At 36.2% G+C, this 25,293-nt stretch overlaps 1 protein-coding gene across 1 annotated transcript in view; it reads right to left on the bottom strand.

Annotated features, from left to right (window-relative positions):
- Positions 1-25,293, bottom strand: part of ZNF292 (zinc finger protein 292) — a 105,902-nt gene that overhangs the window by 34,903 nt on the left and 45,706 nt on the right. Inside the window, exons 3-5 of the mRNA XM_025383459.1 lie at positions 11,450-11,604; positions 11,177-11,255; positions 8,843-8,978 (exon numbers count right to left, since the gene is read on the bottom strand). Coding sequence (XP_025239244.1) covers positions 8,843-8,978; positions 11,177-11,255; positions 11,450-11,604 — 370 coding nt within the window. The remainder of the gene's footprint in view (positions 1-8,842; positions 8,979-11,176; positions 11,256-11,449; positions 11,605-25,293) is intronic.

Genomic DNA, 25,293 nt, shown 5'->3' with positions numbered 1-25,293 from the left:
GGATAATCAACCTTGACCCCACCTCTTCCCCTTTCCTGAAGAAGGATGTCACATTTTCAGGAAACAGAATTAACTTTTAAAGATTAGAAAGTACTTCATATCATAGATGAACCTAGTCAGTATGCCACAATTTTTTCACAAAATGAGATTTAACTATGAGTGTCAGATTTAACTAAATTCTGACAGATTTTTCCACATGACATTATAAAATATACCCATTAAGGCCGGGCATGGTGGCACACGCCTGCAATCCCAGCACTCTGGGAAGCCAAGGCAGGTGGATCACCTGAGGTCAGGAGTTCGAGACTAGCCTGGCCAACATGATGAAACCCAGTCTCTACTAAAAATACAAAAAATTAGCCAGGCGACGTGGCGGGCGCCTGTGGTCCCAGCTACTTGGGAGGCTGAGGCGGGAGAATGGTGTGAACCCAGGAGGCGGAGCTTGCAGTGAGCTGAGATCCGGCCACTGCACTCCAGCCTGGGCGACAGAGCGAGACTCCGTCTCAAAAAAAAAAAAAAAAAATTAGCTGGGCATGGTGGCGCATGCCTGTAGTCCCAGCTACTCGGGAGGCTGAGGGAGGAGAATCGCTTGAACCCAGGAGGCGGAGGTTGCAGTGAGCCAAGATCACACCACTGCACTCCAGCCTGGGCAACAGAGGGAGACTCTTAGCTCAAAAAAATGTATATATATGTATTTAAAAAATAATGTACTTGTCTGGGATGTTTAAGAAACCAAAGGATGTGTTTAAAAATCCTTTTTAGTAAAAATGAAAACTTTGCGTCACATAATTAATTACTTATATTTAATTATAAAATAGTAGGGTATAATCTGCATGTAATCAGATCTGACCTTACCCTATTTACCTGGGCAACATTAGTTATCGTTAGCTCTCTCCTCCCATCCCCTCTCCTGCTAAAATATTACTGCATCTTAGGTATGCTAATATCTAGCAAAGAGCAATTTCTCCATGTTCACTTTAAAATGCAAAGTTTATTACTAAAATAAGGGCTTATTTCCGACAAAACCATGAATGATTTATGAGTATCACGGAAAATCTTAAGCTTTAGAAATTTCCTTTGAAAACAAAAGAGTTCTGGGGTGGGGGAAAAGAGAACTGCAGTGCTCAAGATGCAAGAAAGGACTGGCAAGCTGACAAAAATGCAATTTACGCAATTGCAAATTAACCCAATATAGAAGTAGAGGGAAAGTGCCTAAAAAATTCAGTGTGACTATAATAGGGAGTTGTCTCAGAGCTTAGATTTTAAAATAATACATACAAAAGAAGGAAACACAGGTTTAAGACCAAGGATGCACCATGAGTGTCAGACACCTGGTGCTAACAACCTATGCAAAATGTTAATAAAGCTAAAACCCAAGATGATACCTAACTCACCAAAAATGCTGAGAACAATACAACCGAGCATGGTGGGACCTTCTTGGGAAAGTCTGCTACTTGGGTCTGATTATGTACTATTTATGATAGCAAAGAAAAGCATATTTCCTCTACTCTTACTCTACTCCTTCTTTGATAAGCTTAAGATTTAAGAGTAGAACAAACCATAGAATAAGTGAAAACAGATGGCAAAATGTAATTTTCAAAACGGGGCTGATGGTACTTCTTGCAAAACTGTAGAAACAGCAACAGATGTAATCCTGAATAAGAGTTTAAAAATTAATTATATTAAAAAGATGGGTTGTGATTGTTCAGAAAAAGAAGTGTGACTAGTAAGAGCCAAGACGAATTCACTAAACATAAATTAAGTTACACTTTTCACAGAAATTCATCTCAAAATGGATCATATACCCATATGTAAAATGGGAAATTATAAAATTTCTAGAAAAGACCATAGAAAAATCTATATGGCCTTGGATTTGGCGATGAGATTTTAGATAAAATACCAAAAGCATGATCCATGGAAGAAAAAACTGGGAAGTTGGACTTTATGAAAATGTAAAACTTCTACTCTGTAAGTTGCTCTTAAGAGAAAGGACAAGCCACAAGAGAATTCTTTCACAAGAGGGAAATAAAAGATTTGCAAAACACATATCTGAAAAAGAACTTGTACCCAAAATATACAAAGAACTGTTAAAACTCAACAATAAGAAAACAAACAACCCAATTAAGAAATAGGCAAGAGATCTGAACAGATGCCTTACCCAAGATATACAGATGGCAAATATGCATATGAAAAGATGTTCAGAATCATTTGTCATTACAGAAATGCAAATTAAAATAACAATGTGATATCACCACATGCCTATTAGAATGGCTAAAATTCCAAAAACAGACAATACCAATTGCTGGTAAGGGTATGGGGCAAAAGGAATTATTCATTGCTGATGAGAATACAAAATGGTACAGGCACTTTAGAAGACAGTTATTTTTTCAAAGTTAAACACAGTCTTACCATATGACATAGCCATCATACTCCTAGGTATTTTCACCCAACTGATCTGAAAACTGACATTCACACAAAAACCTGCATGCAAATGTTTATAATGGCTTTATTCAAATCACCAAAAACTGGCAGCACATACATCAAAAACTAGCATCCATTACATGGCTGTACCACAGTTTGTTAGCCATTCACCTTTAACAGGTGAATGGATACTGTGGTACAGCCATATAATGGAGAATTATTTAGTGATAAAAAGGAATGAGCTAACAGCTCATTGGTTTAACAGACACGTAAAGCCCTGGATGAATGTTAAATATACAATGCTATGTGAAAGAAGCTTAAATGAAAAGCTTTAATTAGATGACATTCTGAAAAAGGCAAAACTATAGCGGTGGCAAACAGATGAGTAGTTGTCAGGTGTTTGGGAGAAAGCTGGATAGGTGAAGCACAGTTGATTTTTTTTTTTAGGGAGTGAAACTACTATGTATAATACTGTAATGGTGGACACATGACACTATTCATTTGTCAAAACCTATAAAACTATACAACACAAACAGGGAATCTTAAGGTATGCAAATTGAAAAAAAATTATTTAGGAGGTTCAGGAAGCCCAAGATGGAATACAGAATGTAACAAAATAACTGTATTACAAATGTATGAAAACAACCTCACTGAAAGGAATGGAGAAATAAGGTGCTGACCTAACTAACTTTGGAAATGAGTGGAGAATGTAAGAATAAAGTAAAAAAGAACTGTACAAAAGCACTGTACTGTAATTAAGAAAGCTTTTCCCTATAGGGGTATAACAGGAGTAAGTAAATGGATGGCCAGTGCTGGAAGAAGTTAGTCTGAAAGGCTACATACCGTATGATTCCAATTATATGACATTTTGTTGAAGTGGGGGATTACAGATTAGCAAGGGAAGGAGGCTAGAATGATCCTTGTGTTAATGAATTAGACTTGGAGACATTAGTAAGAATTCATATTTAGTTTAATATAGATCTTGGTTTCTAACACCATTCTCCAATAAAAGGAGCAAGTCCTCTCTAGAGAAATGGGTGATTCCAGGACTCAGGCAGGAAATACACCAGATGAACCTGGAGCATATTATGGTGCCAGAAAGCAAGGAAGTGGTCACACAAAAAACAAAACCCATGACGAGGGACACAAGAGTCAAAGGAAAAGAGCTCCCATGCCAAAGCTGGAAGAAATTGAGCAACAAAATAAAGTGCATCAGATTATGACCAAAGTATAAAATAAATATATATAAGGCCATACTAATATAAAAGACTGATTTTAAAAAAATAAATAGGGAGGAGACAAATCTCCTGTGTAGAATTCCAAATAACATGTAGATACTGCTTCCTCAAGGAGGTGCAGCATAACTTTCCACTTCAAGTATGGGTTGCACATAGTGATTTCATTCTAAAGAATACAGCATGGAAAGGGAGGAAAGAATAACTTCATAGTGGAGAAACCTGACAGACGCTACCACAGCTAGGTGGTCTAGGTTCACACAAACAGTGATAAGTCGGCTGGGTGTAGTGGCTCATGCCTGTAATCCCAGCATTTCGGGAGGCCGAGGCAGGTGGATCACTTGAGGTCAGGGACTTGAGACCAGCCTGGCCAACAAGGTGAAACCCCGTATCTACCAAAAAATACAAAGAAGTTTAGCTAGGCATGGTGGCACATGCTTGTGGTCCCAGCTACTCGGGAGGCTGAGGTGTGAGAATCGCTTGAACCCAGGAATTGGAGGTTGCAGTGAGCTGGGATTGTGCCACTGCACTCCAGCCTGAGTGATGGAGTGAGACCCTTTCTCAAAAAACAAAAAAAACCCCAAAAACCCAAAAAACCTCAAAACAGTAATAAGTCATGTTGACAATATATACGCTTTATATGATGTGATGACAATGGTACTTTACCTTTCCGGTCTTCCTTCTCAAAACCCACAACCCCAGTCTAATCATGAGAACAACATCAGACAAATCTCAAATGAGGGACACTCTACAAAATACCTGACCAGTACTCCTCAAAACTGTCAAGGTCATCAAAAACAAGGAAAGTCTGAAAAACTGTCACAGCCAAGAGGAGCCTAAGGAGACATGACGACTAAATGTAATGTGGTATCCTGGATGGGATCCTGGAATAGAAAAAGGACATTAGGTAAAAACTAAGGAAGTGTGAGTAAAGTATGGATTAATTAATTAATAACAAAGTCTAAATACTAGTTTATTAATTGTGACAAACGTACCAAACTAATGAAAGATATTAATGATAATGAAAACTGGGTGTAGGGTATACGGAAACTTCACAGTTTTTCTATAAATTTAAAACTATTCTAAAATAAAAAATTTTATGTAAAAAACAAATTAGGTCAGACTAACCTCAGTATTGAATAATCTTACATAAGAGAACTTTAGGCAAACACTTGTCAAAAACAATGAAAGTCTGAAAACCTGTCACAGCCAGTTTTTCACAGTCACAAACACTTGTTATGGTCTTTCACCAAATCCTTATAGATAGAAAAGGAGAATCATGGGCCAGTATTATGGGAAAATAGGTATATTTGATAAAACAATAATAATCAACGGATATGGATGTAAGAACTAAAGGCAAGCAGAAAGATTTTTGTAAGTATCCCAGAAGCTTGATTTCTGGACATGACCTTTTTACGGTTATGATGAAGAACCTGGATGCCAATATGGTATATGAAAATGAAGTCTACAAAATGAGAGGATATTGGGAAGGACAAAATCCTTGAATAACAACATCAGGATTAAAAAGAATCTTGACAAGTTGGGGAGACAGAATGGATCTAATACAGTAAAATTAAACAGGAAGGAAAAGGTAATACACTTGTACACCAAAAGAAAAAGTATACAAATGTAGATTGAGAAGACATAATTAGAAGTTAGCATTTATTTTTTTTAAATTTTAAATGATTTTAGTAACCTCATTGAGTTGTGAGAATTACATGGCTGCCCAAAAAGGTTATGTCATCTTAGGTTACACTAACTTAAGTATAAATTGTTAGCATGAAGAGAAAGAGGATACCTGTGACCTCAAAACTGGCCAGATCATATTTAGAGTACAGATGAAGTGCTGAGATTTACACATTTAAGAGAACTACAAAAACATAAAATGCACTCAAAAAGGAGGAATCACGATTGTAGATTTATAATCAAGCCACATCAAGGTTTTTAGTCTACAAAAGAAGACTCCCATAAATATATACACCTGCTATATATCCACAAAAATTAAAAATTAAAGAAAAGAAGACTAAGTGTAGACATGATGGCAATCTTTAAAAATCTCAATTGCTACCAAGTGAAAGACAGATTTATACTTTACTATGGCTAGAGGCAGCACCAGGTCCAAAAGAAGGAAACTCCAAAAATTAGTTTTCAGAATTTTCACAATGAAGATTTTCTAATTGCAGGCTAAGAATAGACTGAACTACGTAAGTACCATACTCTAGAAGTGTTTGAGCAAAAGCTAATTTATCAGTGATGTTTTAGAGGGGAATTAAAATTGAGTAACAAATAATTGAGCATTAAGTACCTTTCCAATCCCAAGATTATGACCAAAGAGAGGCATAAGTAATATTTAAGTATGCCTAAAGTTCCTTTGATATTCAAAACCATCTACTTGACTTGTATTGGTTTAGTTATTAGAGCTACCTCACTCTAGGATACTCAAACGTTGAAGTGAAACCACTATCTCTGAGTCCTATCCACCCTTACTCTCCCAAATTAAAGAGTATTTCTTGGTTGAGCTGGGCTTTAGTAGCTCCAAAATCAGTCAACTGAAAAAAATAAACTAAAATAACTCAGAATTAATCAGATTATTCACTGTTCAAATACTACATCAAAACTTCAAAAGGCTTCACTATAAACAAACTAATGAGTATAACCTATAGAGGTATACTCATTTTCTGAGCTCTTATTCTTCTCTTCAAACTTGCTGCAGGCTAGATTATGGCTGCAAATCTCTCAATCATGTAACATCTCTCTGGTTGCTTCATGAGCTGTATTGTATTAGTTTGGCTACCTACAATCCATCTAATTTGTGGAAACTCCTCCTGGCTGCATAGTCCTAATTATTCCAGTGGCATGACAGATGAAGGTCAAGAAATAAAGCAGCACAGAGATGGGCAGAGACATTGGTTAACAGATACAATGTTAGGCACATTTAAACAAGTAAAGAAATCAGGCACATTATCTTTTCAAATAAAGTTGACATCTCTGCTAGGATAAAGGTTCCTTTTTCCCACTTTAGCATAATATGTGAATTTAGCAAAATGCTGTTCAGAAATTGACAATGGGACAACAGGGCATAATAGGAAGAGGCTGAGGTCTGATTTTAATTCCTGGCTCTGCCTCTCATCACCGGTAATGTGGTATGGAAAAAATACTCATCTTTCTGAGCCTCTATTTTCTCATCTGAAAAATAGGGACAATAAAGATTCTACCTTTTTCACAGCATTCACTATGATGGTTAAATAAAACCATGCATATAAAAGCACTTTCCAAACTGTGAGGAACTTGTAATTTGATATTATTACTAATATATCACATCTAATATTTCTAAAAGTTGACAAGATCAGAAAGTATAAGTTGGTGCCAGAAGTAAAGCATACTGGTATTAATCTATTGGGAATAAAGTTAATATGGCAAGGCAAAAAAAAAAAAAAAAAAAATCTAAGATTCTCAACTTTTTTTTTTTTTTTTGAGACGGAGTCTTGCTCAGTCGCCCAGGCTGGAGTGCGGTGTCGGGATCTCAGCTCACTGCAAGCTCCGCCTCCCAGGTTCACGCCATTCTCCTGCCTCAGCCTCCCGAGTAGCTGGGACTACAGGCGCCCGCCACTACGCCCGGCTAATTTTTTTTGTAATTTTAGTAGAGACGGGGTTTCACCAGGTTAGCCAGGATGGTCTCGATCTCCTGACCTCGTGATCTGCCCGTCTCGGCCTCCCAAAGTGCTGAGATTACAGGCGTGAGCCACCGCGCCCGGCCGATTCTCAACTTTTAAATTTATTGTTAGGCTGGGTATGGTCGGTCACGCCTATAATCCCAACACTTTGAAAGGCTGAGGTGGGAGGATGGCTTGAGCCCAGGAGTTCGAGACCAGCCTGGGTAACACAGGGAGACCATGTCTCTACAAAAAATAAAAATACAAAAATTAGCTGAGTGTGGTGGCATATGCCTGTAGTCCCAGCTACTCGGGAGGCTGAGAGGATCACTTGAGCCTGGAAGGTTGAGTCTGCGGTGAGCCATGATCACACCACTCAACTCTAGCCTGGGCCACAGAGCAAGATCCTGTCTCAATAAATAAGTAAATAAATAAATGAATTACTATTATTAAGTAATGAAAGGATCTCCTTCCAAGGTCTTGAGAACACTGTAGCTAATTTTTGGATATCCATGAAGACAGGGGATAAAGATAAACCTCTTGTGAAAGCTAAGAAACAGGTACACTACTAGAACAATCAAGAAAACATGGAGAAAATGGTGGAGACGGAAATCTAGTAGGAATAACCAACCTAAAGAGAAGTCTGAAGATTGGCTGGGAAGGCTTTGGGTAAATATCAAAGTACCAGAAGAGCTCACAAGCAATAGACTTCACACTCCCTTCTCATGGCCTTCATAACTTGCTATCACATAGCAAAAATTCCTAGAATTTGCCACTGATCAACAAGAAAAGCAGCAATAAATGATGGAAGAAGCTTACAGTGGTAAATACAAGATTTTTCCATTAGATATATTACAATTATTCTAAAAAATTTACTTCCCAAAATACCTTGGGAAAGGTTAGGATGATATTTGGGCACACTTTCCTAAATAATCTCAAGAAAAGTATCTAGAAGACAACTGTACTTTTCTTCAGGGTCTATACAAATTTTAAACTCTAAAAAACATTAAGCGCTATACATATAAGTAATTTAGCCACCTACTTTCAATAGGATACCAGGCTGAGTTCATATAAGAAAAACACAGGGGATAGAATAAGACTGAGCAATAAACTGAGAAAGCATATTAATCTCAGAGACAAAAGACTTAAAGAGTTCTAGCACTGATTTCTTATTCTATTTTGAGGAAGGGCATTTAATCACCCTATTTCTGTTTCTCCAACTATCAAATAAATTATCAAATATAAACTGGACTGCCACCTGTCAGAAGTTAGAGAAGGAATTCCTCTGTTAAAAAGATGTTGGGAAAAAATTCTACTTTATCTGTTATTCTATGATTCTATAATCGTATAAATACATCTTCCCCAAAATAAAATAAAGGCGCAGGGCCTCAAGCACACCTCAGAAGATATTTAATTAAATGGTCCTTCTTTGGAATATCTTGAGATAAATTATATCAAAACAACTTTAACACTTATTTTTTCTAGTCTAATTATTCTTTTTTTTTTTTTTCTCTCTCTCTCTCGAAAATTTACCTTTATCCTTATCCAATGGTTCCTGGGAAAGAATAGTGCACAGTACCGGGTTTTTCCACACCCCAGTCTCTTGAGCTAGAGTAGCTAAAAAATGCAATTCACAGCTGCCATTCTCCATCAGCTTTTCATGAGCTACCTATAAATATTAAATAAACATCCAAAGAATTACAACAGATTTTTAAAAGCAAGCTTATCAGGCTTTATATATAATACTAAACTTCTGAAAAGACTTTTATCTTAAAACTTTCACATCACATTAAAAAGTACTCAATTCCTTTACTTCTAATATTTAAAGATGAATTTCAAGGATAAGAAATAAATCATTTACAAATCTTAAATAAATATAATGTATTTACAGAATAAGTCTATATTTTCTTTTCCCCAAAATCTAAGCCAGGAGTAACGTTATTCCTCAAGGAAGCAATCAGAATATCCATACGCATAAAAGAACTTACACATTTTATATCCTCTGTGTTTAAAAAAGTTTTCCTCCAAGTCTACCATTAATCAAAAGATTCACATAACGAACTAAGTGACAACTTATGCATATTCCAATAAAAGGGAATTACGAAAAGAAAATAACTAAATGCACGATTTTTTTCATTTATTCATTGTATAGTTCTGGCAGTTTCACATTAAAGCTGACGATGAACCTTGCCTGCTAGTTGTTTCCAAGTGTTCATGAAAGGGGCATAGTCTTCAGTCCACAGAAGACTAACAGTTTTTATTCAATTCAGAAACTGTATATTGAAAATTTCTATGAACAAAGTTCTAGAGAAGAGAGCAACTAGTCCCTGACTTTACGGCGTTTGTCCTCTAGTGGGGTAAAGAAATGTTTAAATAGTTAAAACACAGGGAAAATAAATGCTGTTAGGCATAAACTAACCTTGAGGAAGCTCTGAAATGGGAACAAAGTGTTGTAGAAACTCAAAGCTGCATGCTATTTTCAAACAAAAAGTCTAAACCTCAAAGCCATACAAATATTCCCATTCCAACAAGTTCAGGTGCTTTATTAAGTTTTAAGTAACTGAATGTAGAGGGATGTAAAGAGTTATTTCCTTCATAATCCATCTAAAAAGGTATTAACTAGTCCTTTTGTTTCAAAAAGGAAAGTGTAAAATTTTATCTTATGTTGGCAAACAAAATCAGTAGCATTTAGAATTCTGGTTAAGCATATTAAGTCTGTAGTAGGGTATATCTGAATGGCAAACGGTAAGTTTCAAAATAATTTACCTAAAAATACTTTCTGGAAAAAAAAAACCTAAGATACAAGTTACGGATATCTGAAGTAGAATATGCATGATCAAAAAGTTAGTTGCAATGTGACAAACAGGACAAGACACTTTCATTTCAACAAACAGTTATGAAGCATTTGTTATATGTAAGACATTATGCGGAATCCTATGACATTAAATAAGATGAATTCCCCCTTCAAGGGCCTGTTGCATTTGATGTAGATTTTAACGTTTAATATTAAAATAGGAAAGTTTATTTCTCTGCTTAACTATAGCTTATTCTACATGCTTCTAAAATTTAAGGCTATACCTCTTTAACAAATTTCTTATAGAAAATCTTAAGGCCTAAAGATATTTTAAGAACTCTGGATAGAGAAATGGAGAGAAAGAGAGCTATAGCTTTGAAACTAGCTGGCAGGAGCATTCTTTTTAACTAACCAATTAATCAAAATTTAATTGAAGCCATAATACATCCAGCTCTAGTGCTTGAAACAAAATTTAACATTCTTGAAAATACTCCAAGACAACTAACTGCTAAATTGTGTAGTATCGCATGTAAGCAGAATAACAACACTAAATAAAAGAGACAAAGCATGTGTTTTCAGGCCGGAGAAAAAGCATGGGCTTTGGAATAAAGAACCTTAGTTTGAATAACTACTATGTGATATTAGCTATACAAGTTTGGGCAGATAATTATTTTAGAGTATGAGCCTCAGTTTCCTCACCTTTAAAATGGGGAAACCATACCTACCCACACAAATTTTCATGAGGATTAAATGATATATGTGAAATTCTTATAAAGCACATTGAAGACTTTCAGAAACCAGTTTAACTGTTTCTAAATCCAAATGAGGGCACTTCCTTTTGTGTTCCCTTGCTGCTCTTACAAAGCCCTAATTATCTGATCATAAAGATTATTCAATCTATCTTATTTAGCAAACACTTGTTGAGATCTACTATATGTAAGACACTAGTGTTAATAAGATCAGTAATTAATGTCTGTCATTATTGAGATGTCTTAAAACTTAACTGAATAATTTTTTTAAGAGTAAGGAAAACTGACATAAGATATACCTATATTAAATCTAAAGATTCTCACCTGCACCAGTGACTGAAATTGTTCCCACTGTTTATCTGATAACTCAACAGGCAGACACAGTAAAAGTTCAACACAGCTTCTAAAAAACAAAAAATTGGTAAGGAGAGGAATAATTATTAAAATTCAAAGGAAAATAGAACCAGTAATTCTAATATCATAAGCAGACTCCCCATAACTAATCTATTTAAAATTAAACTATAAGACTTGAGATTTAATGTTTTTGTGTTCTTTTTTAAAGCTAAATCTAGTTTATTTACTCAAAGGTCTACTCACAATGCCAAGCGTTCCAGAACCAAGGCTACATTTTCACATTCAGAGGTAAGATAAGGTCGGGCTTTAACGTAACTTTGGATAGCCACTGTGTATACCTCCAATAAAGGTAAAGGATCTTCTGAAGTTTTCCATTTCTCTGCATATTCTAGGAGTGTCTGTTTTGGAAGGAATAATAAAAAGTATTCAAAACGTAAATCAAAATATACATTGACTCATCAGCTGTGTTTCTGAAAAATTTTGAAAAATACAAACTTTTATTTATAAAAACAAAAAGTTTATATTGATTAAAATATTAAATGAAATATAGTCATATTTTTGGCAGCTCTCTGTAGGAGAAAATATTAGTATTAATTCATCCAGCAATAGCATCATTTCATCAAGGCTAGTTTTAAATAGTGCAAGAGTAGCTCCTCTATTCCCTAGTAAGTTTTAAAAGTTATTTTAAAAAGACATCTGGGCAAGTAATACTTGACCAGGCATGCAGTGAAGAATTTCAAATAATATCTGTCTTCTATTTTTCGTAAAGCAGCAGAAAATTCAATACTGAAAAACAAAATGAATCATGTATGGTAAGCAAAGACATGTCCTTTTTCAGTCCATAAAAAAATAACAGTACATACAAATTAATAATTTTTTGACAAGCGCTAGCATTTAAAAAGTCATCCAAAGACTTTCAACATATAAAATCAACATTAAAGATATTAAATAATTATTATAAGATTAAGTAATTTCTATAATAGTTTTTTAATTAAAAATATTTCTCATCTTTTAATTAAGTAAATATTTTAAATTTACCTCATCAGAATTTCTTTAAAAGATGCTATTTATCTTACTGAATAAAGATGGGAGATAATGGAAAGAGAAGTTACACAGAAATACACACGTTAAGACTCTTATCTAAAAGGTTCTATAGTTATGCTAAATGAAGAGAGATTCTAAATAAATGTTTTTATAACACAGAAGCCACAATTGGTCCTCTCCACATTTCAGGGTTTAAGACTCATTTAATCAAACATATGGAAATTCAGGTGTCTTTTCCTAGAAAATAGGGCATTGAAGAAAAAAAAATTTCCTGAGGGCCCGTATCCTCTGGCATACAGAAGCAGATTTAAAAACTGGAGAGAGGGAGGAGGGAGAAGGGAGAGGGTGGGGATTGTATTCTACTACCAAAGCACTTACTACCTTGTCCTCTCTACTAACTTCCAACTAACAGAATTAGTAAGTGATCAGACGAAAGCAATAGAAAAAGTAAGCTGGTAAACTAAAGGCAACAAAACAACCACTCACCTACTGACTAGCCACATATTCACAGACCTTGGCTCTCACTAATCCCTTCCTTTCCTTTCCCCCTAAGAAGTGAGGGCAAATACTAATTCCTAGGGAGAGAAAGGACAGAAAACCTGCAGCCACAGTGCAGGATGTAGGGTGGGGTGTCAGGGGATACTCAACTAGGTTCAAAACCAACTCCACAGCAAAATTTCCCAGTAAAGTTGAGGTAGAAAAACTTATTTCTCAGATATCCAGGAAAAAACACCCCAATCTTTCCCAGATGAACGCTGAAACAAATCTGCTCTCATCCACACTTTCACCTCACCTCACAATCCCATTATATCCCAAACCTCCATGGCACAAAACAGATTCTATGTGAGGATAAAAACAATCAGAGATAAGTTCCCTAGCTCAATCCACATGAAGCCCAAAGGTAAAGCTATTCCTGATCTTTTAAGTCCAAGCAGGGATAGAGATGCTGGAGAAGAGGGGAATCCGTGTTTCTGTACCCTCTTGGCATTGTTAAATGTAATGATGAACAAATGACATTGTAGCTGGTCAACATGGAACATGAGATGAAGCTGCCTACATTATACCCAAGATGATTCAGCTTCGACGTAAACACAGAAATTAAAGCCTTTTATTTGCCTAATCATGTCACTATTATACATATAATCCCAATCAGAGACTCACTTTTGCAGGTGTCGGGGCTCAGAAACTGATACCCCAAACTGTGGCACTCTGACATGCTGAGGAAGAAGCCTCAGAGTCTCTCTGACCTTCCCCTGTTCCTTCCCGTCTCTTGATCTTCTTTCTCCCAAAGCACAGTTTGAAGTTGTTCTGTGAAGTTTCCTTATCTGTCTAAAGTCCAGATCCACCAAAGAAGAATAAAATTAACTTTGATCCTGTTAAATATAGTGAACCCCAAGTTTCTCTTCAAAGAATCAGTATGTCAGTATGTTCACCTCTCTTATTCTTTGATTCTCCATTTTAAAGTTCAACTCCCTGGTTCTCTTCACCCCCTTACTTCTAAGTTTCAGTAAACAACTTTCTCGCCAGTCCTCATCAGTAGTTCACATTTGTTCCCTGGTCTCCTGGTCGGTCCTGACTCATCCCGGTCACCTGCTTTATCTGAGTCACCCCGGTCACCTGCTCTGACCTAAGTCACCTTTAGTTACCTATTCCTAACCATCCTTCCCACCAAACTACTCACCCTACCACTATGGCTCATATCCCCTGCTCTTTTTAAAATAGCCAATTGGAATTAGCTCAGACTGTGTGGGCCAACCCTAGCCAATACAGGAACGACACAGCAGCAGGGGCTACCTGCATCAGGAACAAGAACTCCTTCCCCTCCCCTGTCCAGGTGTGGTCTCACCATTGTTCCATCTGCGAGGAGCACCTTTTCTGCAGAAAGTAAAAATTGCCTCACTGTGAAAATTAAATTTATGTTTGAGTGCTATTTCTTTGTGGCATTGGGAACAAGCATTTCTAACAGTTCCCTCCCTGAGTTTTTATTAACTGAACTCATAGGGCAGAAACTTTTGTCACAAACCACTGAGTGCTTTGCAGGCTCAACAGACTTTGTCTCAGGCCACTGTATCTTCTTCAAGCCCACTGAATTCCCCTAAAAATAATTTACAACCCTCCTCTAAAATCATCCACATTTCTCCACCTCCCTTTCATTAATAAATTTGTATGCCATTTCAAATCTGCTGTTCATCAGTTGATTTTCAGTGAACCTTCAGAGGATGAAGGGGAAGTTTTCTTTAGGCCCCTACCCAGGAGAATTAACTTTCTTCTAAATATCCATCAAATAAAGAAGAACTTATATTTCTTACGGATCTGAAATGGTTATACTCTCCAATCTTTTGACCAGCTAGATGATTCAGAGGACAATGACAGAGAACTATGGACTACTAGAAATGAAAACATTCTCTTACACGTGATTTTGATTAGAGCAATTAAAACCTGGGATTAGTTCCTGGTTGAACCAACATGAACTAGGAATCAACATGAAAAAGAAAATTTGGAATTCGATGATGCAACCATTCAATCAAAAGGGATGTTAAGATTCATGATCAGTCTTTGAATTCAGTTTGTGCCACTGGCAGGCATACAAGTATGGTATAATAAAAATAACTGATCTTTGTCCTAGGTTCCTAGCACAGAGCTCCTGAAACCCTTGAAATCTACATACGTGTCTTTTTCATGTTAATGAGATAACATTAGGCTGAGGAGCTTCTAGATAGCTTTAAGATAGGGACTGGTCACTAGAAAGACCATGCCATGATTAGAGAGACGGAGCTTGCAGCCCCACCCCCCAGTCTTGGAGGCGATAAAAGGTCATAGAGATTGAACCCAATCGCCAATGGCCAATGATTTGATCAATCATGTCTATGTACTCCACAAGACCTCCTAAATAACAGTAGTCTAAGAGCTTTTGAGTTGGAAAACACATCCATGTGCTGGGAAGGTGGCACATTGCAACTCCACAGAGACAGGCTCTGGTGCTTGGAACCCTTTCAGATCTCACCCTAGGTACTTCTTCGTCTGGCTGTTCATTTGTATCCTTTATAATACCTTATAATAATAAGTATAGCATTTTCCTGAATTCTGTGAGTTATTCCAGCAAATTACTGACCCTGAGGAGGGGGTTGTGAGAACTCCTAACTTTGTAGCCAAGTTGGACAGACTTGGGGACCTGGTACTTGAGACTGGCATCTGACCAAAGTCCTACACTTTTTCCCCCATTAAACCAATGGTTTTTGTTCCCACACTCTTTCAAGAATGAATGAATTTGTCTATACACATATATTTATATTTATACACATATGAACGGACAAAGATAAAAGTCACTGTAATCTGGTTTGAAGATGAGTTTGGGGGGAGATGGCACAGAGGGGAAAAGACAGGGAACAAAACCTAAACGTCTTCCTGCAATGCACCATATTGCTTCCATTAATGAGTAACCTGTACGCAAAATAGGGTGAGAAAATTTAAAACTGTTTTTTGATGAATGACTGATGGAACTAGGGATGCTTAATCTGGATACTAAATAATATTTACTGAATACTTACCACATGGCTAGGTGTTGTTCTAAGAGCTTTACATGTACTACCTACTCAGTAATTAGGTAAATTATAGTAATATGCTTATATTAAAAATTAACAAACCAAGGCATAAAGTAGTGAAATAACAAGCCATAAGGTCACAGAGCTAGGAAAAGGCAGAGAAGGTATTCAAACCCTCATAGTCTGACTTCAGAGTGTTCATTCTTAACTACTATGCGATACATTTCTGGAGAAATAAAAATTAACTTGTAAATCTAATTTTTAAAATTTGGATTAAATTACATTAAATTAGCCAAATTCACAAATCTAGAGGCTTGTCACATAAGAGAGCAGTTAATTTTATTCTGTGTGTCTCACAGGTCATACTAGGACCACTAGGTTAAAGTTTAAAAGAGACACTCCTGTTTCTGATAAGACAGAACTACCAAACCATCAGAGTAAACCAAAAACAGAACAAGTTGGTCTCCTGAGACAGGTGGTGGCCCATCAACTGAAGTTTTTCAAAGAGGAGCAAGATGATTCAGAGTTGAGGATGCTGAAAGGAGTCATACATTAAAGACACACTCCACCATACCAGAAGAGACTACACTAGTATGTGTGTCTGTTCATAAACTAGTGGCTCATGGATGTTTTGATGTGCACATTGTTCAAAAAATATTTGAATTAGTTTCTAATATTTAGAAGTCATATATTTTATATAAAAACTTGGGTTTCTGGCTTTTCTTTTAAAAAAAAAAAATTGGCAACTTTGGGCCCACATTCCAGCATGGCAACTAGCTAGGGCTGAGTGAGACCCAAGGTCTCCCACTGAGATCAGACACAAGCTCTGTGGTTGCTACATGCCTCACCTCCTTAAGGGAGCTACTAGATCCCTACAAAGTTATTTGTGGCTACTGCATCTGTTCTATAGTGTGTGTTATGGGGCAAGCCTAGGATAGAAGAAATAAGCAAGAGGTTAAAGGATCTCTAACACAGTGTTTCTTGCGGTGGTTTTCATTGTTGTCCCCTCTTAAGGAGACCTTTGACTTTTTTTTCCTAATTGTTCATCATCCCCAATGAAATTTTGATACCACAGATTAAACTATATATTTGTTTACATGTAACAAACAATTTAAAAAACAACTTTTTTCTTTAAGAGCCAATTTTTACTCCCTTGAGAACAAAAATGCACACTTTAACATTTGGCTCTTAAGTTGATTTCTCATTATTTAAATCAGCAGAGTCTAGAACATATATGCTTTAGGGAGAAACAGTATAGATTAACTTCTGGTAGCTTCCTTTAGTTGCCCTAAGGATTACCAGGAAGGAAAATAAAAGAGAAATAAAACCACAGGGGTGTTACATTTAATAAACATGGGGATTAAATTACATTACTGTCCTACGTAAAGATAAGACTAGTGGAGTGTTGGTTATGTTTATATTATTACATTCATGTTCCACTTCCAATTTACATCTAGGGTTCTCCAGAACAGAAGTTGTCAAACATTTTGATCTCATGACTCTTTACCCTCTTAAAAATGACTGAGGAACCCAAAGAGTTGTTTATGTGAGTTACAACTACTGACATTTACCATATTCAATATGAAAACTGAGACTTTTACATATTTATAAACAAGTTTAAAATAACAAACCCATCACATAAGATATTTTTAATAAAAATGCATTTCCTGAAAAAAGTGAAAAGAGGCATTGTTTCACATTTTTCAAATCTCTTCAAAGTCCGACAAGAAAAAAGAGTGGGTTTCTCATATTGGTTTATACACTTAATCTGCTGCAATACCACACATTAGGTATCTTTGGAAAACTCCCTGTGCACGACTGAAAGGTAGCAAATAATATCTTACAGTTTTGACCTTTTACCCTGAAGAGCCTTTGATGAATGTGAAATACTCTTTAAAATTTCTAAGTTATTAAAATGTATTTTAAGGTTTTGTGTAGAAATGGTAGACTGGACACATTTATTTTGCACCTTACTCTCTTCTCCCCAAACCTCACTGAAACTACAGTAATTTTTTTTAAAGTGGCATAAACCCATAAGAATAGGAACATGGGAATGGAACAAACAGAAATAAAATCTTAAAAGCTGGAAAGCATATGTAAGATTGACACTCCAAGAAAAGTGACTCCTAAATAGGCTTTAGGTAAAAACAACAAAAACAAACAAACAAGCAAAACCTACTAACTCTGCATAATCACCAAAGGGCTCAGGAACTGGGAGCACCAGATGCCTCTGAAAATGGGGGGTGAAAGTGGGGCTAAAAAAGAGAAAACTGGTTGAAAAGTCTATTTTAGGAGTTAAGCCTCCCTGATTTCCTCCTCACTCTCCACAGCTAGAAAATCCAAGCAAGGTACTGCCACTCTTCCTCAGTAAAGAAGTTTAAAAAGAGGTGTTTGGACACAGTTGAGAAGAAGTATCTTACTTTTCAGGGCAATAAGTCAACTTTACATACTCCCTATAGACAGCAAGCCCCTTTTTTCCAACTCACTGCCTGAACTTCCAGGTCCCTAGCTGAGTCTTTTTCTGGGAAATCAAAAAGAAAAGATCCAAGAATCTGACACCAAGCCTTCATCAGGGAATGAAACAAACTAGACCCCTTATTTGTGAAAATCACAACAAACGTCATACATGAACTTGGAGCTCTCAATCACGTTTTTAGCAGTATACCCTTAAATACGGTATTTAAAGACCAGTAGACATTTTTAAAAAGCTTCTAACGTTGAGAGAAATCAAAACAAGGAGGAAAAAAGCAATTCTGAATAAACAGAAACTATGCAGGGAGAAAATAAAATTTCAAGAAACTACCATTGATATTCTTGGATATATGAGAAAACACATTACATCTATGAATAAAAACACCATGTTATAAGAAATAGTTATGGGAAAAAAGACTAATAAAAATTACAGATAGGACAAAAAAGATTTTAAAATTTAAAGAATAATGCTAGAGGTCCCATAATTAACAACAGGAGTTCCAGGAAGTCAGAATAGAGAAATTGAGGTGAATAAATAAAATACTTAATTGAAATTAATTTTCTAGAACCTAAGAACATGAATTTTAAGAATGAAAAGGCCCACTGAATGTCCAGCACAGTTACTGAAAATAGAACTGTACCAAAGTACTTTCTCATAAAATTTCAGAACTCAAAAACAAGATAGGATCAAAATAAGATTGGAAGGGGATGAGGCAGCAGACTTCTCAACAGCAACACTGAAGCAAAAAGAAAATGAAGCACTGCATTGAAAGCTATGGGGAAACTATTTATATCCAACGATTGTAACTATTAAAACAAAAAAGTCATTTTTGGACATATGTGGTCTAAAATTTTTTACCTTCTAGGCACATTTTTTCAGGATGTTACTGAAGAAGGAATTTCACCAAAATGAAAAATAAACCAGGAAAGGAGTCAGAATGATACACAGAAGAAAGGGAGCTCTAACATGAGAGAGATGAATGAGGTAAGATTCCAAGAAGACAGTTGTGCAATGGACCTGGAAAATAATTATAGCATATTAGATGGATTTTGGATAAATTTCTTCAAGATGAAATTGATAGGGAACCCAAGGTGCTTGAATAAGCTTAAGAGGAGATTTAAACAATTGAGGGAGAATTTGGATTGAATTAGTGATAAACACACAGAAAATTAAGCTAAGAAAAAAACATGATAATTTACGTCTACAGAAACAGGACTCTCCAATTAGAAAATGCACACTCTTCACAAACACAAGTAAAACAGTTACAAAAATTGAACACAAACTAGGCCACATAGACAGTCACATGAAATAAAGAATATGTTCACATTTTTTATATTTTTTCCACATTTTTCCACATTCTTTGAATATAATGCAATAAAGTTAAACACTTAACAAAAGAATACCCTAACAAAGAAAACCACAAACTTGAAATTTCAAAGTGTACTTCTCAGTCTGGGGTAAAAGAAACCATCATAGAAATCAAAAAATACTTACACTTGAATTATAGCAAAAACAACCTATCAAAATTCGTAGGATGCAGCTAAAGCAATCTTAAGGGGGCAGTTTTAGATGCAAATGTTTATACTGTCACTTCTGTTACAGCTTTAAAAAATACATATATACACATTTGTTCCGACACAACATTAGCAAAACATGAATTTCTCATTTGCTTATATACTATTTTTTGGTGGGAAACATTAGGTGAAAGCAGAGAATTGTACCCAGATGAACTGAGCTGTTAGAATATGCAAAATGCACACACGCACGCAAATCAAACATGTACCAGCTACCTCAGTTCACCATAAGTGTTATTAGTGATAACCAATCACACGTGGTGTTACAACTTTCTATCCAATTTCAGAGAACTCTCCTTCTGCTAATTCACATTAACTCACAAACTACATCCCTTCTGACACCCACTTTCCTTCTGGTGCTCACTTCCACAAAGAAACTTCAGATCTTTTTCAAGGTAAAGTACCTATGCATTTTTTAACTACTTAATAGGTATAAAACTGCGCTACTGTTTCAATAAGGTTCTCTGTGTGTGAGATGACGTTTTTGCATGCTGTGTCTCTTAAGTACATTTTTTCAATAAGCCCTGGGATCTTTAATGTGCAATTTTACATGTCAAAGAGATTGTTAGGAATTCATATATTGTGATAAAACAAATATCACATTTGTTTTGTGATATTTGTTTGATAAATGGCTGCATTTAAAAAAGAGAAAATAAAGAATAGCCAAAGAGGATATTATTGGGACAAATGGAGAAATTTAAATACATATCATAATTAGATAATAGTGGTGTGTCAATATTACATTTCCTGAGTGTGATGATTGTGTTGTGAGTATACAGAAAAATGTCTTTGGCCTTAGGAAATAAATGCTTAAAGTACATAAGGGGGGCAATGTCATAACACTGGCTAACTCTTAAAAGATTCAGACAAGAAAATAAAGTGTGAGATAAAGCAAATACGGCAAAATGTGAATGAAGGAGGAATCTTGGTGAAAGCTATGGGGGTATTCATGGTACTATTCTTGTAACTTTTCTGTTATAAAGAGTTTGGAAAAGCAAAGTATTGAGGGTGGGATGTGTGGTAGATTGAATTTTTAGCACCTCTCCTTATTTCCATGTCGTTCGTCACATGACTTTGGAGTACTTCTCATAATGGTAGAAAATATTTTCCTAACCCATGTGACTTGTTCTGACCAAGAGAATGGGTCAGAAGCGATAGTAGGACGGCTGTAAGTTTAAGCATCTCGCTTTCTTTCATGCTTCTGCCCTCACAATGAGAGATACATCCAGATTAGCCTGCTGTTCCCAGCAGGGTAATGAGAGGCAGATGTCATCCTGTTGCTCCAGTTGAGTCCAACACGTATCAGGTAACAGCCAATCTGAAACATATCTATCAGTCCAGCCAAGATCAACAGATACTTAACCAGACCTCAGATGAGTAAGCGATAATGCTTATGTTAAATGCTATTAAAGTTTTTGCAGTTTATTATGCAAAATTTGGTGAAAATAACTAAGTAGCCAACTTAAATTGGAAAAAGAACAGGATAAAGTCAAAGAGTATAAAAACGTAAAAGTAATAAAACTAAGATGAGAAATAAATGACAAAAAAAATAAAGGCACAGATTGTGGTGAGGATGTTTAAAAAAAGAAAAAAATAAGAAAACACACAGAGAGGGTCAACAAAACTAAACCTAGTCATCTGGCAAAGCTGGTCAAGAAAAAAAGAGCACAAATCAACAGTACTGGAAATGAGAAAGGAGTCATAACTAGAGAAGCAATAAAGATGTTTTAAAATCAAAATATATTGAATAATCTTATTTGAAATAAGATTATTGAGTAAGAATCATGTTATCTGAAAATAACTTAAAAATCTGAATAAAATGGGAATGGTTAGAACATTACTAAAATGATCTCACAAAGAAATAGAAAAAAACAGTCCTTTACCTATTAAGAAACTGAATCCAGGTTAAGAAAAAAAAAAAAAAAAAAAGAATTATCAGACAATTTTTATAGAAAAATCCAGCAAACAGGCTGGGCATGGTGTCTCCTGTCTGTAATGCCAGCACTTGGGGAAGCCAAGGTGGGGGGACAATATGAGGCCAGGAGTTAGAGACCAGCCAGAGCAACACAGTGAGACTTCATCTCTACCAATGATTTTAAAAATTAGCCAGTTATGGTGCATGCCTGTAATCCCAGCTACTTGGGAGGCTAAAGCTGGAGGATCTCTCGCGCCCAGGAGTTCGAGGTTGTAGTGAGATACTGCACTACAGCCTGAAGACAGAGAGATATATTGTGTCTGGGGCCAGTGGGGAGGGGGGAAAAACCCCAGCAAACAATCCTTTAGGAAACAGATAATCTCTTTATTACAGAAGCTTTTGGATGAAAGGAAGAGTGGGAAAATTCACTAATTCATTGTTTGAGGCTACTATAAACTTGAGAATAAAACTCGGTACATACGGTATGAGAAAGGAATAATCACAGGCCAATCTCAGACATAAACAGCAATTTAAAAATCCTAAATGTGGCCAGGCGCAGTGGCTCACGCCTGTAATCCCAACACTTTGGGAGGCCAAGGCAGGCAGATCGCCTGAGGTCAGGAGTTCGAGACCAGCCTGGTCAACATGGCGAAATCCCGTCTCTGCTAAAAATACAAAAATTAGCTGGGCATGGTAGAAGGTGCCTATCATCCCAGCTATTCGGGAGGCTGAGGCAGGAGAATCGGTTGAACTCAGGAGGCGGAGGTTGCAGTGAACCAAGATTGTGCCATTGCACTCCAGCCTGGGCGATAAGACTGAGACTTAGTCTTAAAAAAAAAAAAAAAAAAAAAAAAAAAAATTCCTAAATGTTACCAACCAAATCCTACAATAAATAAACTTTAAATTTTTAAAAAAATATTTTGAAACAATCACAAAGTTACAGAAAAGTTGGAGATACAGTACAAAGAAATTTTTTTCCTAAGCTATTTGATAGTTAGTGGCCAACCTAATGCCTCATTACCTTCAAAGAGTATGTATTTCCTACACAGGAGTACATTCTCCCACATAACCACAGTATGACCATCAGAATCGGGCAATAAACACTGATTCATTACTACTATTTAATCTGCAGACATTCACGTATGCCAAATTATCCCAATGACATCTTTTATAGAAAAAGATACAGTAGTAGTACAGTTTGCGTTTGTCATGTCCTAGTCTCCTTAAACCCTAAATAAGACTTGAAAGACTCAGGACCCTGGCACCACTGGAGATTATTATAGGCCACTCATTTTGTAGAATGTCCCTCAATTTGGCTTTAGTATTTTCTCTTGATTAGATGTATGCTAAACGAAAGAGCTTTAAAATAGAACTACATATGAATGAGAGCATGGTATACAAAAAAGTCCCATTAGAAACCAGTGAGGAAAGTACAGACTATTCCATAAATAACCTGAAACAACCATCTAAACGGGAAAGAAAAATTATAACTATTCCCAGCATACAACAAAACTATATACTATATGGACAAGTAATTGAATGTGAAAAGCAATACTTTAAAACTTTAGGATGAGGCTGGGCACGGTGGCTCACGCCTGTAATCCTAGCACTTTGGGAGGCTGAGGTAGGCGGATCACTTGAGGTCGGGAGTTCAAGACCAGCCTGACCAACATGGAGAAATCCATCTCTACTAAAAATACAAAAATTAGCTGAGCGTGATGGTGCATGCCTGTAATCCCAGCTACTTGGGAAGCTGAGGCAGGAGAATCGCTTGAACCCGGGAGGCAGAGGTTGCGGTGAGCCGAGATCGCGCCATAGGATTCTAGTCTGGGCAACAAGAATGAAACTCCATCACAAGAGAAAAACAACAACAACAACAACAAAAAACTTCAGAATGAAAACATAGGAGAACACCTTAAGACCTCAGGGCAAAGAAGGTTTTCTTAACAAGACAAAAAATACACACCATAACGGAAGACAGTAACTGCAGCTACAACAGAATTAAAAACTTGTTTTCACCAAAACCCCATAGAAAATCAAATAAAAGGCTACAAACTGGGAAGACATTTTGTATCTCATATTCACAAATAATACATAGTGCCATATGCATAACACAAATTTCATAACATAAAAATAAGTCTACCTCGGAATCTCAGGGTTGAGCTTGTCCACCACTATTTTTTCTTCTGAGTATGTTGCCTTTATATCATCTCTCTCCCAAATTGTAAGAATTCAGGAGACTCTCACTTACTTGTGATGAAATCCAATAATCTTACTTCCCCATTGTTCTGGTTGAGACACTTGTTTCCCCATATCTCAGTATACCATCCCTGGCAAATGGCTCACTGCAGTAGTTATTTTAGTAGTAGTTGAGCATTTTCAAAGAAAATCAATTATGAATTTAACATGATTCACATTCCCATATACTCAGTGCTAGGATATGAAATAACCATTCACAAAACTGAGTTTCTGATAGCTTTGAATCCCTAAATAATCTCCAATATGGATGCTGTAACACAATCTCCAGACTTTCTGAGAATTCTAAAACTTCTGGTTCCAGGGCCTACTCTCTTTGTAGCATTTTGATGGCATGAACCAATTATAATCCCAAAACTTCCCTATTCCCTAGCCTGACATGGCATGCCCCATAAGTTCTCTGTTCTTGTATATTCTTTGCTATAAGCTAGGTTTACAGAAGCAACCACATCAATGCCTTGGCACAAAGGGTTTCAATCTTGGAAAAACATGAGCATGTTTGATGCTAACCTAATTCCTAAGAAACCTGACATTAATGGGAGAAGAGGTTTTTTTTTTTAATGTCTAGTACATAATACAGAAATGGAATGTTTTTAGGTTTCATCCACTGAATTAATTCTCACAATGCTATGTAACTGTTTCTCTGTAAAAAACACTCTTAAAAGGACACTTCTGACTTCAGCTTAGTCTCCACAGTATTTCTGGCTTTGAACTTACTTTCCAAAAATGCTAACATAGTATGTCTGGTTGATCTGTACCTTTACATTTTGACTCCCATAGTCAAGTAGTCATAATGAAGGTAAATACATGGCTCAAATCTGAAGTGAAGACTTTAGCCCAACATACAGCCAAATATCATGTGGGAGGTCCAAAATCCTTAAGCGTAAACCCCTTACGTAGAATGTAACCCCTAGTAACTTCAGAGACCTACAAGCTCAGTATGTACACAATCAGATTCAAAGAAAGACAGTCTAGCTGCCATAAATAATTATAGCATGAGTCTCAATCTCAACTTGCTGGGGATAAGCCAGAAAGGGTGCCACAGTCTACTGTGCATGTCTATCATGGGCCAATTGGCACATACAATACATCCTTACTTTAGGACATGAAATACAATGGTAGGAAACCCAGCTTTAAAGGTGATTGATTCCCTTAATTTCTATATTCTCTAGTAACTGCTCTGAATAGAAATAAAATTCAACAGAAATAGGTTTTCCCTTAGTAATTTATACTCATTGTATAAGTGACTTTGATAAAAAAGAAATTAAAAACATTTTCCTAGA

Source organism: Theropithecus gelada, chromosome 4 (genome assembly GCF_003255815.1).
Source record: "Theropithecus gelada isolate Dixy chromosome 4, Tgel_1.0, whole genome shotgun sequence".
Lineage (NCBI taxonomy): Eukaryota > Metazoa > Chordata > Mammalia > Primates > Cercopithecidae > Theropithecus > Theropithecus gelada.
The sequence above is the reverse complement of the archived record's forward strand: the minus strand, read 5'-3'. Positions and strand labels throughout refer to the sequence as shown.